This window comes from Scyliorhinus canicula, chromosome 18, assembly GCF_902713615.1.
Source record: "Scyliorhinus canicula chromosome 18, sScyCan1.1, whole genome shotgun sequence".
NCBI classification, from domain to species: domain Eukaryota; kingdom Metazoa; phylum Chordata; class Chondrichthyes; order Carcharhiniformes; family Scyliorhinidae; genus Scyliorhinus; species Scyliorhinus canicula.
The window spans coordinates 21,824,302-21,842,602 of record NC_052163.1 but is presented as its reverse complement, the minus strand read 5'-3'; the positions used below and the strand labels follow the sequence as shown (position 1 = coordinate 21,842,602).

The 18,301-nt window shown below is 49.1% G+C and overlaps 1 protein-coding gene across 1 annotated transcript in view; it reads left to right on the top strand.

Moving 5' to 3' along the window:
• LOC119952961 (E3 ubiquitin-protein ligase rnf213-alpha-like) overlaps window positions 1–18,301 on the top strand; it is a 174,877-nt gene that overhangs the window by 124,868 nt on the left and 31,708 nt on the right. The window contains 8 exon segments of the mRNA XM_038776606.1: window positions 1,580–1,737; window positions 3,870–3,969; window positions 10,825–10,936; window positions 11,029–11,236; window positions 13,308–13,346; window positions 13,349–13,500; window positions 14,355–14,480; window positions 14,628–14,738. Of these exon segments, the coding sequence (XP_038632534.1) occupies window positions 1,580–1,737; window positions 3,870–3,969; window positions 10,825–10,936; window positions 11,029–11,236; window positions 13,308–13,346; window positions 13,349–13,500; window positions 14,355–14,480; window positions 14,628–14,738 (1,006 nt within the window).

The window sequence follows — 18,301 nt, the reverse complement described above, 5'->3', positions numbered from 1 at the left end:
CAAGAGTGTGGCAAAATTAGTTACTTCTTTGGGACACAGTGGGTAAGATGTTCTGCTGGATTTATGTTGAGCTAAGCTTCACTTCAGCAGACCAGGGTCACACTTCTTGGGGTTTCTGTTCAATGTGCAGGGGGTGTTGAATATCCTACCCGTTCGAGAATGTGTTAATTGGGAGTCTGATTGCCCGGGTCTCTGAAGGCACCGTTGGAGCTTTGTCAATGACCTCCCCCCCTGCTTGGGAGCAGTCCCGACTGCCCCATTCTTCTCCTACCCGCCTGTCTGCCCAGCTCGTCCACCAGTGACTAATCTCAACCACCTCCTTCCCATCCCATTCATTCCTCCCACTGCTGTATCATTGGACTATGCCATCAGAGTAACAATCACCACTCCCTCTGTATCCCCCTCCGCAATGACCACCTGTGAACACGGCTTTATTGTGATTACATTGACATCATAAGTGGATCACAGGTGATTACCTCACCCCGAGACTAATTATATTATCCACCACCTGCCCGGCCCAATTTGCCAAGCAGACACGATAAGCCAAATGGCCTTCTTCGACGCTGTAACAGTTCTTTGTAGCACCATTTTTCTCCTCCAGGCACCTCACTGTACTGCACCTCTCTCACCTCTCCTATCAAATATTTGTTCTCTAGTGTCCATTCGTGCCTCACACCAAACTTCTCACTGAGATATCCTTTCCTCAGCATCTCCACTGATCTTAACTTGCTGTCAACTTGCTTCTAATCTGAATTCACAGCTCTCATCCTCGGTTAACCTCCGACCCCCGCCCCATAGCCTCAACCCTCAGATAGCCTCTTTTACTCATACTCATAGCTTTCTCATGTGGCCTCTCTGTTCCCATCGTCACGAAAGAGGGTTTGGCCGAATCATTTCCTTGTATCCCCAGCCAGTTTCAGTGAAAATAAATGTAAACTAAAATGTGAAACCAAATGTGCGGACTCCGCACAGACAGTGACCCAAGCCGGGGATCGGACCCCGGTCCCAAGCGCTGTGAAGTAACGGTGCTAACCACTGTGCTACCATGTCGTAAAGGTTAATGAGAAAGGTTTTTCAAAAAAAAAATTTTTACTTTAAATGCCTAAAGGTTTTTATAAAAATTATTTCTTGGGAGGTGGGCATCACTGGCAAGGGTTAGCATTTGTTGTCCATCCCTAATTGTGCTTGAACTTAGTGGTTTACTAGGCTTTTTCAGAGGGAAATTAAGCGTCAACCACACTGCTGTGGATCTGGTGTCACATGTAGGCCAGACCAGGTGAGGGTGGCAGATTTCCTTCCGGAAAGGACATTAATGAACGAGATGGGATTTAACATAGATCTATGATAGTTTTGTCTATATTCAATCCAGATTTTATTAATTAGATTTAAATTCTGTCAAGTGCCATGGTGGGATTTGAACCCATGTCTCCAAAGCATTAGCCTGGGCTTCTTGATCATTAGTTCAATGGCATTACCACAACGCAACCTTCTCCCCTCAGTTATAGTAAGAATGTGATGTTATGGTCGAACACAATAAGGTACTTGTATCCCTAAAAAGTATACTCTTTTGATTTTACAGAAAGGCTATGGAAAAATATAATAACTTCCGTCAACGGTGCAATATGTTTTTCATGGAGGTTGTTTCCAGGTTTTGCTTCAGCGAAGATTCTCCGCCTTGTGATGAAGTGATTACATTGCTGCTGTCATTACTAATCTCGGTCAAGAAATTACCTCAAGGTTTGTATTAATGTAGACTGTCTGTTACGACACCGTGGGCTCGGGCACGGTCAATTCCAGCCCCTCTTGACTTGGAGTCGCAACACAATTGAACTGACCAATAATTCTTTAAAAAATACCTGAAGCCTTAGGCCCTTGGCTGCCCAATAATTACAGTCACCAGGTTTGTAAATTTAAACACAATTACTTTTTTATTTATAACAATAACTATAATGAAATATGCATCAAATACAATAGATTAACTGTTATCCAATTCCTAATTTCCCACTTTAACTTGCCCCCATCCTCTACACACGCATACACAAGACAAACAAACACAGAGGGGAGGAGAGGGGTGAAAATAATAAGTAAAAGTGCCAAGAGCCTTTGTTCCAGATGGTTGTCTTTAAGCACACTTTCCTTCAAACCAGGCTTTCAGGTCGAGGTCTCTGTTTTCCAGTCTGTAATGGTTTTCACTGCAGCTTCATTCAGGTCTCTGCAGTTTCAGAAATACAGCAGCTATCTAGCTGTTCTGGAGAAAACACGAGGGGGACAGTGTGCAGGTCCTTTTCTCTCACCATCCAGGTCTCCAACTCTACTTTCTTTCGGTCTCTAAAAATCATCCAGTTTGGGTAGACACCGATCACCACCTGTTACCGGGCAGAATACAACCTTTGGCCAATTCATTGGCCACCAGCCAACCAATCGAACCAAATCCCACCCCATCTCCCGGGTACTACAGAGTCTTGAGGTCTGCTCTTACACTATGTTGCAACTTTTTGAATTCCTCATTCTCTCGGCTGCTTGACCTAAAGATACATGTCCATTAAGCATCCATGTATCAAAATTGGAACAACAAAGAAAAGAAAGGGGAAATAAGGGAATCATCAGGAAGGTCCTTAGAGGTAATAATTCTCCACCAACCTTAACATTAAAGGTTTTACTCTGTTTTAAAGATTGCGAGGCTGCTGGTACGACAGGGCCGGAGTGAGTAGCCAGGGGTGGCTGCCCGTTATCTTCTGTGTTTGGGTACAAACCAGGTGGTGGGCCGTGGGGTCGTGATGGACAGGCACGAAACACCATCGCCGCTGCTGACTGTCCACTGTGAACTTAGTGCCACAGGTCACATGGGTGTCCCCCAGGCAACCCCCCCTAGTTACCCTCTGGCCCCCACCGACCCCCCCCCCCCCCCAATGGGATGGCCGCGCTCCAGCACAACCAGAGCCACCGTGTTGGCTGGGATGAGTGTGTGTGGGGAGTGGAGTGGAGTGCTGCAACTTGTCAGCCTCTCGAGTGCTAATCCCGATCCCGGCGAATCAGACACCGTTTTCCATTGGAATCGATTGTGTTCCACGTGGCGCCGGTGCTAGCCCCTCAACAGTCGGCGAAGTAGAACCCCACAAATCCTGCCCCGGGTTCAACACTTAGCCCAAGGAGAATCCTGCTGATCATCTATTGTATCGTCTGGAATTTCTTTCCATTTCACATGCAACTCAGAACGAGTTCTCAATGTTAGTTTGTTTTGAGCTCATGTCCACTTGAGATGGCCCCCCACTGACCTCCTTTGGATCCTCCCAGACAGCAAAGAAGAGATTTTGAACCCATGGTCGGAGCTGAATTGGATTTCCTGTTTCAGCAAGAGAGAGAGGAACACTTTCTTTTTTTTTCTTTCTTTAAAAATAAATTTAGAGTACCATTAGAGTACCAATAGGGAGTAAATTAGGGGCAATTTAGCGTGGCCAATCCACCTAACCTGCACATCTTTGGGTTGTGGGGATGAAATCCACGCAGACATGGGGAGTATGCACAAACTCCACACGGGCAGAGACCCAAGGCCGGGATTCGAAGAGAGGAACACTCTCTGAGAATTGTTTCGATCTCAACTTTTACAATGAAGCCCTTCACATATTGTATAAATTTCAAAAGGTTCTATATATTTTAAGTCCCAGGTGATTTCCTCATGTTGTACGTCACCATGTCTTAATTTGATGGCTGTCTTTGCTATTCACATCTGTACAAGAAATATCTCAATCTCCTGTGTGCTGACCATGTTTGAATGTCCAAATATAAATTTCTGTACAAAGGTCAGCAATAAAATTAAAATAGCGGTAATCTGTAAACCCATAATAAAACACCCTTATTTGTAATGTTAGGGAACCTCTACCAGACCCGGGCTTTAACCCCATTCTCTGAATGCGTGGACATCAATCCTGTGATACGATCTGTTTTACTGAAACTTATGCTGCATTATAGGTAAGTGGCAGGGTGATGTTTAAACATCTCTTTCAGCAGGAGAACAGACAAACACTTCTCCTTCTGGATTTAAAGGTTGATGATATTCAGCTCCCATGAATCGAGTGACTGTCAGATCTTGACATGGATTGGTGTGAAACTTCTGTCTGTAAATCCTCCCCCTTCTAATATCCTGTAAAAGGAATTTGCAAAAGCCATCACTGTTAGTGCAGGAGACCCTCACGGAATGTGAAATTCTATCCTATTGGCTCTCATCTCAATTGTAATATCAGTGGGGCAGCACTGTGGCGCAGTGGTTAGCACTGATGCTTCACGGCACTGAGGTCCCAGGTTCGATCCCGGCTCTGGGTCACTGCCCGTGTGGAGTTTGCACATTCTCCCTGTGTCTGTGTGGGTTTCACCCGAACCCAAAAGATGTGCAGGTTAGGTGGATTGGCCACGCTAAGTTGCCCCTTAATTGGTGAAAATGAAGTGGCTGTTCTAAATTTATTTTTAAAAAACAACTCTGTCTCACTAGATGAGTTAAATATGCAGGTACATGAATTTGACAGAAGATGAAATATGTTTTTATGCTTTGAGGTCTTTTACCTGACATTTTTCTCATGCTCATTGTTAAAGATTCTGAAAGTAATAAACTCTCCTTGCCAGCCAACCAGAGCCAAAGTGTAACAATGGCCGGAATTCTCCAGCCGTTTGCGGGCGACGGGATTCTCCGCTCCCACCAGCAGTGCGCCCCCGGCCGGGGAGTGTTTGTCAGGGTAAAACTGGCAGAGCCACCCGTATTAGCGATTTAAATCAGGTTCTGGGAAAAAATTATGCACTCCAGCCCCCTCAGCAGCCACAGATCACAGAAGGCCTCCAACACCGTGTGCTCCTAACCTTTTCCTTTTATATGTTCCTCGTGATGTGCTTAACCAATTAACCTCTAATTACTAACTTGGTCACTTGTTGACTATTTTTTTTTTTAATATAATTTTTATTGAACATTTTTTACAAAATATATAACAACAAACAGTAACAACCAACAATAAAACAACATAATAAGCATAACACCCCCAAGACCATAACAACGCATATATCGAGCCCCCCCCCCCCCCCCCCCCCCCCCCAAAACCCAGTAAACAACAAGAGAACTTGAAAATAAATTAAATTAAATAAACATAGTCAACAACCCCCCCCCCCCCCCCCCTTTTTCCCCCCCCACACCCCCGGGTTGCTGCTGCTGCTGACCTAGTTCCCTATCGTTGAGCCAGAAAGTCGAGGAAAGGCTGCCACCGCCTAAAGAACCATTGTACCGATCCTCTCAGGGCGAATTTGACCTTCTCCAGCTTAATAAAACCCGCCATGTCATTGATCCAGGTCTCCATGCTTGGGGGTCTCGCATCCTTCCACTGTAGCAAGATCCTCCGCCGGGCTACTAGGGACGCAAAGGCCAAAACACTGGCCTCTCTCGCCTCCTGCACTCCCGGCTCCACCGCAACCCCAAAAATCGCGAGTCCCCATCCTGGCTTGACCCTGGATCCTACCACCCGCGACACCGTCCTCGCCACCCCCTTCCAGAACTCCTCCAGTGCCGGGCATGCCCAGAACATATGGGCGTGGTTCGCTGGACTCCCCGAACACCTAAAACACCTGTCTTCGCCCCCAAAGAACTTACTCATCCTAGACCCGGACATGTGGGCTCGGTGCAGCACCTTGAATTGGATGAAGCTAAGCCGCGCACATGAGGAGGAAGAGTTAACCCTCTCCAGGGCGTCCGCCCATGTCCCATCCTCGATCTGCTCCCCCAGCTCCCCCTCCCACAGCCTTTAGCTCCTCTACTGCCGCCTCCTCTACCTCCTGCATTACCTTGTAGATATCAGATACCTTCCCATCCCCGACCCAGGCCCCCGAAAGCACCCTGTCCCTCACCCCCCTCATGGGCAGCAAATGGAATCCCTCCACCTGCCGCCTAGCAAACGCCTTTACCTGCAGGTACCTGAACATGTTCCCCGAGGGGAGCTCAAATTTCTCCTCCAACTCTCCCAGGCTCGCAAACCTCCCGTCAATGAACAGGTCCCTCAGCTTTCTGATGCCCGCTCTGTGCCACCCCAGGAACCCCCCATCAATGTTCCCCAGGACGAACTGATGGTTCCCCCTTAGCGGAGCCTCCATCAAGCCCCCCACTTCCCCCCTATGTCGCCTCCACTACCCCCAAATCTTGAGGGTAGCCGCCACCACCGGGCTCGTGATATACCTCGTAGGAGGGAGCGGCAACGGCGCCGTTACCAGAGCCCCTGGCTTGTGCCTCCACAGGACGCCATCTCCAACCTTTTCCATGCTGCCCCCCCCCCCCCCCCCCCCCCCCCTCCATCACCCACTTGCGCACCATCGACACATTGGCCGCCCAATAATACCCCGAGAGGTTGGGTAACGCCAGCCCCCCACCATCTCTGCCCCGCTCCAAGAAGACCCTCGTCACCCGCAGGGTCCCATGCGCCCAAACAAAAGTCATGATTCTACTAGTCACCCTCCTAAAAAAGGCCCTAGGGATAAAATGGGCAGGCACTGAAAAGGAACAAGAACCTCGGGAGCACCGTCATTTTGACGGACTGCACTCTACCCGCCAGTGATAACGGCACCATGTCCCACCTTTTAAATTCCTCCTCCATCTGCTCCACAAGCCTGGTAAAATTAAGCTTGTGGAGAGTCCCCCAACTCCTGGCCACCTGCACCCCCAGGTACCTAAAACTCTTCACTGCCCTCTTAAACATGAGCCTACCAATTCCCTCCTCCTGATCACCCGGGTGTACTACAAACACCTCGCTCTTACCCAGATCCAGCTTATAGCCCGAGAAGCCCCCAAACTCAGCCAACAGCTCCATCACCCCCGACATTCCCCCCACTGGGTCCGCCACATACAGCAGCAGGTCGTCCGCATACAGCAATACCCGTGTTCCTCCCCACCCCGCACCAGACCCCTCCACCTCCCCGACTCCCTCAACGCCATAGCCAGAGGTTCAATTGCCAGTGCAAAAAGCAAGGAGGACAGGGGGCACTCCTGCCTGGTCCCACAGTAGAGCCTGAAGTACTCTGACCTCCTTCCATTAGTAACTACACTCGCCATCGGGGCCTCATAAAGCAACCTCACCCATTTGATGAACCCCTCCCCAAATCCAAACCTCTCCAGCACCTCCCACAGATACCCCCACTCAACTCTATCAAAGGCCTTCTCTGCATCTAGCGTCACCACTATCTCCGCCTCCCCTTCAACCGCCGGCATCATAATAACATTTAACAACCTCCGCACATTCGTGTTGAGCTGCCGTCCCTTGACAAATCCTGTCTGATCCTCATGTATCACCCCTGGCACACAGTCCTCTATCCTGGTGGCCAGGATCTTCGGCAGCAACTTAGCGTCAACATTGAGGAGCGAGATTGGCCTGTATGACCCACACTGCAGGGGGTCCTTATCCCACTTCAGGATCAAAGAAATCAGCACCCGTGACATCGTCGGGGGCAAAGCTCCCCCCTCCCATGCCTAATTGAAGGCCCGCACCAACAGGGGGCCCACCAGGTCCGCATACTTTTTATAAAATTCCACCGGGAACACATCCGGCCCCGGCGCTTTACCTGAGTGCATTTGACCAAGCCCCCTGACTAGCTCCTCCAACTCTATCGGCGCCCCCAGCCCCTCCACCAGCTCCTCCTGCACCTTTGGGCAATGTAGCCTGTTCATCACCCCCCCCCCCCCCCCCCCCCCCCCCCCCTTACCGGTGGCTCCGACCGGTACAGTTCCTCGTAAAAGTCCCTAAAGACCCCGTTCACCTCTGCCCTCTTCCACACCTCATTCCCACCTCACCCTAGAGAGCTGATGTGCCAGCATCATGCTCACCTTCTCCCCATACTCATAAACCGCGCCTTGTGCCTTCCTCCACTGTGTCTCCGCCTTTCTGGTGGTCAGCAAGTCGAACTTGTCCTACAAGCTACGCCATTCCCCCAACAATCCCTCCTCCGGGGCCTCTGCGTACCTCCTATCCACATCTAGGAGCTCCCCCACCAGTCTCTCCCTCTCCCTCCTTTCCCTATGGGCGCAGATGGAAATCAGCTCCCCCCGGATCACTGCCTTCAGAGCCTCCCAAACCATCCCCACCCGGACCTCCCCCGTATCGTTGGCCTCAAGGTACCCCTCAATACTTCCCCGGACCCTCCTACACACCTCATCAGCCAGCAGCCCCACGTCCAGACGCCACAGCGGGCGCTGGTCCCGCACCTCCCCCATCTCCAGATCGACCCAGTGCGGAGCATGGTCTGAAATTGCTATGGCCGAATACCCGGCATCCTCCACCCTCGGGATCAATCCCCTGCTCAGAACGAAAAAATCTATTCGGGAGTAGACCCTATGCACAGGGGAGAAAAAGGAATACTCCCTGGCCCTCGGCCTCCCAAACCTCCAAGGGATCCACCCCTCCCATCTGGTTCATAAACCCTCTCAGCACCTTAGCCACCGCCGGTCTCCTACCCGTCCTTGAACTGGACCGGTCTAGAGGGGGATCCAGAACCGTGTTAAAGTCTCCCCCCATGATTAGGACCCCCGCCTCCAGGTCCGGAAAGTGGCCCAACACACACCTCATAAAGCCAGCGTCATCCCAATTCGGGGCATACACGTTTACCAGCACCACCTTCTCTCCCTGCAGCCTACCCGTCACCATAACAAACCTGCCCTCCTTGTCCGCCACCACCTCAAACGCCACCCTCTTCCCCACCAGAATCGCCACTCCTGGTTCTTCGCATCTAATCCCAGATGGAAGACCTGCCCCACCCACCCCTTCCTCAGACGAACCTGGTCCGCCACCTTCAGGTGGGTCTCCTGGAGCATAGCCACGTCCGCCTTCAGCCCCTTCAAATGAGAAAATACCCTAGCCCGCTTAACCGGCCCATTCAGCCCCCTCACGTTCCAGGTGATCAGCCGGATCAGAGGGTACCCCGCTCCCCTGCCCCGCCGACTAGCCATAGCTCATCCACTGCTCGCCCCAGGCCAGCACACCCCGCCCGACCCGTTCCCTAGACGATAGCGCCTCTCCCCTACCCCCCGGCCCACACCAGCTCCTTCCTGGCCTTTCTAGCAGCAACCCGGTATCCCCCCCCACCCCCCCTCAGGCTAGGACCCCTCCTAGCCGAGACGCACCCTCCATGGTACTTCCGTGAGCCAGCTGACTTCTGCTGACCCCGGCAACTCCCGCCAAGTCCCGACCCCTCCCGACATGGGGTCATCCCCCTCTTGCCACACCTCCTTGGCACCGCTCCAGCGCGGGAATAAACCAGTAGAGGCCACGCCCCCACCGCCAGCTCCACCCGGTCCTGCCCCGCAGCGCGGGAAACCAGAGGAAAGCCCGCACTTTCATACTGCCCCACCCTTCTGACGCAGCTCCCAAATTCCAACTCCACCCCATCCCCCAGCCCCGTACAGGAAAAAAAACAAACCCCCAACATCCCCCGCATAACACAAAACCATACCCAACAGAACCACCCGGGAACAGAGCAAGAACCAGCATAGAAAAAACGTATCAAAATTACAAAAACAGCAACAGCAACAACCGTAGTATACAAAACCCCGCAGCCCCCAAACCCTAGTTCGAGTCCAGCTTCTCCGCCTGCACAAAGGCCCACGCCTCCTCCGGGGACTCGAAGTAGTGGTGCCGGTCCTTATATGTCACCCACAGACGCGCAGGCTGCAGCATTCCAAATTTAACCTGCTTGGCATGCAGCACCGCCTTCGTCCGGTTAAACCCGGCCCGCCGCTTAGCCACCTCCGCACTCCAGTCCTGGTAGATTCGCACTACCGAGTTCTCCCACTTGCTGCTCCTCTCCTCGGCCCAGCGCAGCACACACGCCCGGTCGCTGAATCGATGGAACCGCACCAGCGCCGCCCGCTGGGGTTCATTCACCTTGGGCCTCCTGGCCAGCACTCTGTGGGCTCCCTCAAGCTCCAGGGGCAGATGGAAGGACCCCGCCCCCATCAACGAATTTAGCATTGTGGCCACATAGGACGGTAGATCCGACCCCTCCAGCCCCTCCGCAAGGCCCAGGATCCTCAAATTCTTCCGCCTCGTGCGAAAGTCCAGCTCCTCCAAGCTGTCTTGCCACTTTTTGTGAAGTGCCTCGCACAACTCCATCTTCCCCGTGAGGACCACGGCCTCCTCCTCCCGATCAACGGCCTGCTGCTGCAACTCCTGAATGGTTGCCCCTGGGCTGTCTGGGTCTCAAGCAGCTTACTGGTAGTCGCCTTCAGGGAGTCCAGCAACTCAGCCTTCAGCTCCGCAAAACAGCGCAGAAGAGCAGCTTGCTGCTCCTGCGCCCACTTCCACCAATCCTCGGGTGCTCCGCCGGCCGCCATTTTGTCCTCCTTCCCCCGCTTTTTCTGCGGAGCTGCTGCAGCCTTTTTCTTTGCCCCACTCCGGGTAAGCACCATAAATTCCGGGGAATGTTCCTCCAAGCACCTTCCCCCACTGGGAATCGTCGAAACAGCGCCGTTTGGGGCCCTAAAACAGGCCCGAAAGTCCTTTGATAGCGGGAGCTGCCGGACGTGCGGCTTAGCTCCGCATCACCGCAACCGGAAGTCCACTTGTTGACTATTAACTATTTCCTATCCCAACATGCCAGACACTACCACTTAAGTCTGGAGCTGGTGGAAAGTAGAAATGATTCTGTACTGAATCCGAATGTAGCCCAAGACAAATCTCACTGGTATAATTATATATATAAATTATAGTTCAATTATTAATAATATAAGGCTCAATTATATGGAATTCCATATAATAAATGAAACACGGAATAACATTTTAGGGTGCTAATGCTTTCTATGTCTCTCAATAGTTTTGATAAAGTAAAAGTCTTTATGCAGAAGTATCTCTCAAGTTTGGAAGAAACAATATTCTTGAAAGAGGCTCTGAAGGAACTCCATCTTCTGTTCATCAAATGTTTTGAGGTAAAGAGGAGAACTTAAGTCAGCCTCGCTCCTAAAGTGAGCTTAAAGCTTTGGACAGCTTTCTCAATCTTTCAATGTACTTTCCTTTAAAGGACTCAATGTATGGCCACTTTGAACAGTGTGGAGGACTTAGCAACTTAAATCTGTTGAAAGAGAACCGCAGCTTTGCCAGCAGGTTTGCCAGACGCCAGGTAGTGACCTGCGAAGAAAATGCGGCGGAATACTTGCAGAACATTGCCAGGCTGCGGTTTTGCTTCTACCTCACAGCTTGGCTGATGTACGAAGCACATAACAACACAGGTGAAGCATTTGAGAATGGCCTTAAATCGTTTCATGCCTGGCACTCGCCATCGTTCATAAACTCTTTTCCCGCCGAAAGGAGCTAAAAGCCACTCTGCTTCCCGTCTCTCTCAACCGCGGGCAGCACGGTAGCATTGTGGATAGCACAATTGCTTCACAGCTCCAGGGTCCCAGGTTCGGTTACGGCTTGGGTCACTGTCTGTGCGGAGTCTGCACATCCTCCCCGTGTGTGTGTGGGTTTGCTCCGGTTTCCTCCCACAGTCCAAAGATGTGCAGGTTAGGTGGATTGGCCATGATAAATTGCCCTTAGTGTTGGGTGGGGTTACTGGGTTATGGGGATAGGGTGGAGGTGTTGACCTTGGGTAGGGTGCTCTTTCCAGGAGCCAGTGCAGACTCGATGGGCCGAATGGCCTCCTTCTGCACTGTAAATTCTATGATAATCTATGAAAGCTTCTTTGTAGCTTCCGGCTGACTTTTTTCAATTTAGTGACACTGGCCTGAGCTCACACAGCCAGACATACGCCCACCCTCCCTCTGGGAAAAGATGTGAGCTGTGTTTGAGTCTCTTCCAACCCCAGGCAAAATTGTTCAGGCAACTCAGAACCTGTTCTCAACTGAAAGTGTTACTGATCCAAACTTTTTGTTTATCTGCTCTAATATGACAAAAGCCATTAACATTGGTGGGTTCCAGCTGTCTAATCCGTAGGGGTTAAACCCCTTCTCTTCCTGTCATCAATTCAATTCATATTTATATTAAGCCATTTTTTCCCAACCGAAACATGGGGATGATATACATGAGAGAGAGAGAAATAAAGACAGATATGTGATTTAATGTTAACTGGAAATGTATCATATGGTACCAAGGGTTAAAGTTATTACATAACTCATAAGATAATAATAATCTTTATTGTTACAAGTATGTTTACATTAACACTGCAATGAAGTTACTGCGAAAATCCCCCAGTCGCCACACTCCGGCGCCTGTTTGGGTACACTGAGGGAGAATTCAGAATGTCCAAATTACCTAATAGCACGTCTTTCGAGACTTGTAGGAGGAAACCAGAGCACCCGGAGGAAACCCACACAGATCCAGGGAAAATGTGCAGACTCCACACAGACAGTGACCCAAGCTGGGAATCGAACCTGGGACCCTGGGGCTGTGAAGCAACAGTGCTAACCACTGTACGACTGTGCCACGTGATGGGGCAGATATCTGATGGAAAGGAAAGAAAGATTTGCATTTTTATGGTGCATTCCAATGTCCCAAAAATGCTTACAGTTAGTTAAATACTTATGAAGTGTGGTCACTATAGGAAATGTGATGGCACGTTTACTCAAAGGAATGTGATAACAAAAAGACCATTTTTTGTTTTAGGTTTATTGTTTGAGGAATTGTTGGCTAGGGCTCTGGGGAGAGAGGACCTTTAGGTCCACCTGAGAGGGCAAATAGGTCCACGGATTCATAGAATTTACAGTGCAGAAGGAGACCATTCGACCCATCGAGTCTGACCGGCCCTTGGAAAGAGCACCCTACTTAAGCCCACACCTCCACCCTATCCCAGTAACCCCACCTAACCTTCTGGACAGTAAGGGGCAATTTAGCACGTCCAATCCACCTAACCTGCACATCTTTGGACTGTGGGAGGAAATCAGAGTACTCGGAGGAAACCCACGCAGACACGGGGAGAAAGTGCAAACTCCACACCGAGGGCGGAGCTGTGAGGCAGCAGTGCTAACCACTGTGCCACTATGCTGCCCTTGTTATCATCAAGCCCAAAAAGATGGCACCTTTGACAGTGCTGCACTGGAGTGACGGTGTTAAAAATCTGCACTGTGGTCTCACAACTGGGACTTAGGCGTTCCCACTCGGGGGCAAATGCTACAGCTGAACCACATGACTGTGGTCGTGTTTGATTGTTCCTCCACTTTTTATTAACAATTATACAATGTTGGCCGATTCATAATGCACTCTTTGTGACTGGGACTCACTCATAACAATCTATAGTGGCCTGTGTAATTTGAATTATTGCAAAGTTTCAATTTCTAATTTTTAATACGGTTATGTTTTCAGATGTGAAGAACAAAGCCATAAAGACACATTTCATCGAACATATAAAATGATTTGTTTGCAATCTGGCAATGACTGGTATCGGGTGTATTTGATGAGGACAGTCTGTGATCATTATGGGACGGATTTTGTTCGGACTTTACAAGAGTGTGAAGACTGCCACTGGATGTTTCCGGATCAAATTATTGAAAAACAGGTGAAACATGTTCATTTTAAATGAGATGCTCACATCAATATTATGCTACCTGTTTGAGATGATTGAATTCATCCAATAAACATGTATAATTAAAAATTTTTTTTTTAAAAATACTCAATTTTGTTTTTCCAATTAAGGGGCAATTTTAGTGCAGCCAATCCACCTACCCTACACATCTTTGGGTTGTGGGGGTGAAACCCACGCAGACACGGGGTGAATGTGCAAACTGACCTGGGGCCGGGATCAAACCTGGGTCCTCGACGTCATAGGCAGCAGTGCTAACCACTGTGCCACCGTGCCGCTCATAATTCTTTGTTTTTAAGTGCAATATTTCAACTCTTTAAACTGTGCAACATTGAACATACGTTAAATATTGCATGTGTGTTTATCACATCCTGCAATGTTAATGAATATATTATCAACATCAGCTGAGAAATATGAATGACCACACATTATTTTTATTTGAACAAATTCGTATCAAATCACCACCAAAACATACAACGCAATGGTTTAGGAATTTTTTGTCTTTTTGTTATAAATTTAGAGTATCCAATTATTTTTTCAATAAAGGAGCAATTTAGCGTTGCCATTTTTTGTGGGGGTGAGACCCACAAAGGCACGGGGAGAATGTGCAAACTCCACAGGGTCAGTGACCCGGGGCCAGGGTTGAACCTAGGGTCATTTCTGTGAGGTAAGCAGAGCTAACCACGGCACCACCTTGCCGCCCTAGGAATTTTTTGTCATAACAGCAATTTACTTAGTCATCGAAGTTCCTACAATTTAGAATTGTGGTGTAAATTTGCTCCCTCGGCCCTTGTCTGTATGCTGAATTGTAATGCGATTGTTTCTTCCAGCGTCGTTGGTCAGGTGGACAGATGGATCGCTTTATTTTATGCGGGCCGCAATATAAAACCATTCGTGATGCAACTGCCGAGGCAGTTTTGATGTTTCAAATTAATACCGTGACAAACAAGTTAAAGGTATTTGCAGATTGTTCTTTTAAGTCCTACTTATTCTGTTGAATAAAGCAATGCCCTCAACACCTTGTGGCAGTTTATGCCATTTTTTTTAGCCCCAGCATAGATTGCTCGCACTCAATATCTCTTTTACCACTTTCCTCCTTCAAGACTTTGAAGTACTCTTTAAGTAATCAGCGGGTTTACCTGGCCTTGGCAATCTTCCGTGAGGTAACGTGTTCGTTTTCGGCAGAGGATAAAATGTTGCACGCTAGTTCAAAGGTAAGAAACAACCTTTGATCCAACTTCAGCTGAGTGGCAATCCTTTCCTATAGTAGATTGTGCCCAGCACCTCATCACACTGGCACCTGAATCGCTAGAATCTCTTATTCAAGAAAATAACAGCAAAGAACAATTGAACAATCTCGTGATTTATTTTGGTTTCTGCTGATCTTCCCAAGGGAAGAAACAGATGATCTAAAAGCAGCAGCTCTCTGCATCACCAATTAGCCTTTAGTTGACCTCTGAAGATGCCTACTTAAAGCACTTCTTCCCAAAGGGCAATTGAGGAGGTAGAAATTCAGAAACATTCTCTGTCCCAATGTAAAGTCCTTAAAGGGGTTGACCATGTTCAACACATCTTCACCTCAGCAGTAGGTCGTTTTCCCCAAGTGAGTCTCTTCATACCTGTTGGTAAAGGGTTATCAAGATGGAACATTTCCTTATTATAAATTCACCGAGTGCATTAGATGGTATAACCCCCTGTCATGACACAATATATTGTCCATTCATATTTAGCATTATCATAGAAACATAGAAAATAAGCCATTCGGCCTTTCCAGCCTGCTCCGTCATTGAACATGATCATGGCTGATCCTCTAATTCTAAGCCACCCCCTCTCTCCCCCCGAACACTGGCAACTCTAGAGTCTAGAAATCTATCAATTTCCTTCCTAAATATATTCAGTGATTTGGCGTCCATCGCCTTCTGTGGTAGAGAATTCCACAGGTTCACCACCCTCTGAATGAAGAGGTTTCTCCTCATCTCAGTCCTAAATGGCCTACCTTGTATCTGGGACTGGGACTCCTTGTTGTTGACCCTCCAGCCAGAAGAAACAACATCCCTGCATCCAGATGTCCAGCCCTGTCAGAATTTTACATGTTTCGATTGGATCCCCTCTCATTCTTCTAAATTCCAGTGAATAGTTTCCATCTCTCCTCTAATGACAACCCTGCCTTCCCAGGAATCAGACTGGTGAACGTTTGCTGCACTCCCACCGTGGCAAGTGTGTATTTTCCGAGGTCGGGAGACCAAAACTGGACACAATACTCCAGGTGTGGTCTCACCAAGGCCCTGTACAGCTGCAGTAAGACATCCTTGTTTCTGTGTGCAAGCCCTCTGATGAACCATCAATCGAACGCGAGACGAGTTGCTGTACAAAAGTTAGGCTTTAATAAGCTAGAAGTTAGCCCTGCGGTCGACTACAGTAAATGGCCGACCGCCGGGCGTTCTGACTATTTATACCTCGGTATGGAGGCGTGGTTAACTCAGCCTCTCGACCAATCGGAGAGCCGTCACATGACTGGTCTCAACCAATCGGTCGAGAGGCACATGACCGACCAGGGCCAATGGTAAGCCGGTGTTCTGCACCAATGGCAGACAGCTATGCAAATCATACCACCACACCCTCTTACTATGAAGGCCAACAAGCATTTGCCCTCCTATCTGCTTACTGTAACTGCATGCTTACTTTCAGTGGCTAGGGCATTAGGGCACCCTAGTCCCTTTGCCCATCAACATTTTCCAATCTATCAGCATTTAGCTAATACTCTGCTATTCTGTTTCTCCAACCGAAGTGAATAACTTCACATTTATCCACATTACACTGCATCTGCCACATTGCAGAGGATCTGCGAGTTTCGTGAAAATGTCACTTCTCAACTTAAATTGAATTTAACCTGCTCTTGGTATATTGCATACAGATGTAGTATTTATTTAATGGTAGTATTACTGATGGGTCTGTAGATAGCCACAAAAATAACATTATTTATTGAATCATAGAATTTACAGTGCAGAAGGAGGCCATTCGGCCCATCGAGTCTGCACCGGCCCTTGGAAAGAGCACCCTGCTAAAGCCCACACCTCCACCCTATCCCCGTAACACCACCTAACCTTTTTGGGCACTAAGGGCAATTTAGCACGGCTAATCCACCTAACCTGCTCATCTTTCTCTGGGGGTTGTGTTATGGTAGAGATTGATTTGCTTTTCCACGTATTCACAGTGGAATTTAATATTAGCATACATGAAAGATAATGCAGCCATGGAAACAGGAATGCTCGTACGGGCTAGATGAACTATTCATTAACCAGTCCGTAAATAAAAGTTGGGGGCGATTATGAGCCTGCACTCTCCGTCCATGAGAAATGCGGCACAGGCTGAAAATATGGAGAGAATCCTGATTGGGATTCACAATTTTGGCTCCTCCCTCTCCGGTGGAGTGGTGCGAATCACACTGTGGGAGCTGGAAACCTCACTTTAATACATTAGCATGTCTTTGGCAAGCACTTACTCTGGACCTTACCCCCCCCTCACTGAATATTCACCAGCACCATTTACTATTTTTTCACAATTAAGGGGCAATTTAGCATGGCCAATCCACCTACCCTGCACAACTTTGGGTTGTGGGGGTGAGACCCACACAGGCACAGGGAGAATGTGCAAACTCTACACGGACACCGGGATCGAACCCGAGTCCTCATTGCCGTGACCGGCGCCATTTCTAACAGTTTGACATGAAGGTCAAATTGGCGGCCTCCCTTCTGGGAGGGATATTGGAGGTGAGCACTCAGAAACCCAGGAATCTCCAAGGTCTTCACGGCTTAGGGTGTACCAGAGAGGACGTGGGCGACATAGATAAGTTCAACTCTGGACCAGAGCTAGGGGTCAGGCTCTCACTTTCAGTGTGGACAGGTCGATACCAGGCCTTACCTTCCATTCTCTTTGGTGCCCCTTGCTTTAAGGGCATCTGGAGGCTGACATGCAGGCATCGCTTCTTGTGTACACCTTGCTGGGCTTGTGCTCAAATCATCGCTGAGAGAATGCTCGGCCTCAGTGGAAGCCGGAAAGTGATGAACACAGAGGTTCGGCACTGGGGGTGAATGTGGGGTCCTTGAGAAGGGTCCCATGAGTGGCCAGGCTGCAAGGGCAGAGTGGGGGACTCAGGAATGGGTTGCACCCCTGCCTTATGAGAAATGAAGACCCTCTCACTTTGGGAAGCACAACAGCAGTGTGCGTAGAGCCCCACGCCCACGCAGCACTGTGAGGACAAAGGTGTCAAGCTCGATGGAATTTCAATTCCACCTGTCTGTGCAGTTTGACTGTCGAGAATTAGTGTTTTGGGAAATGGGAGAACAAGGGTACCCTCAATATATGTGCTTGTCGTGCTAACTGCAGGCTTCACTCTAATCAGCTGTGCCGTCTGCCACAAGAGACAGTCATTTGTGTGATTATGCTACCCCCAATCCTTCATTGGTAAGTCAATTCTGCCAATGAAATATCAAGAGTAAACCTCTCAAGCATTGAAGTGCAATGTTCATACAAGAGTGAACGTCACACAGGATACACTGATGTGAACCCCAATGCATGGCTTCACGGTGAAGTCTATCATCCTTCACCCCATTATAGGTCATGACGAGAGGCGTCTTTGAGGATGCCCCATGAGGATGAGGATGCAGACATGGGTCCCATGCATCCAATCGACCTCTCACCGAACACAAGGGTTTGGGGGGGGGGTTTGAGGAACTGTCGGGAGAAATGTGCCTGTGAGACTCCTGGGTGTCCAGGA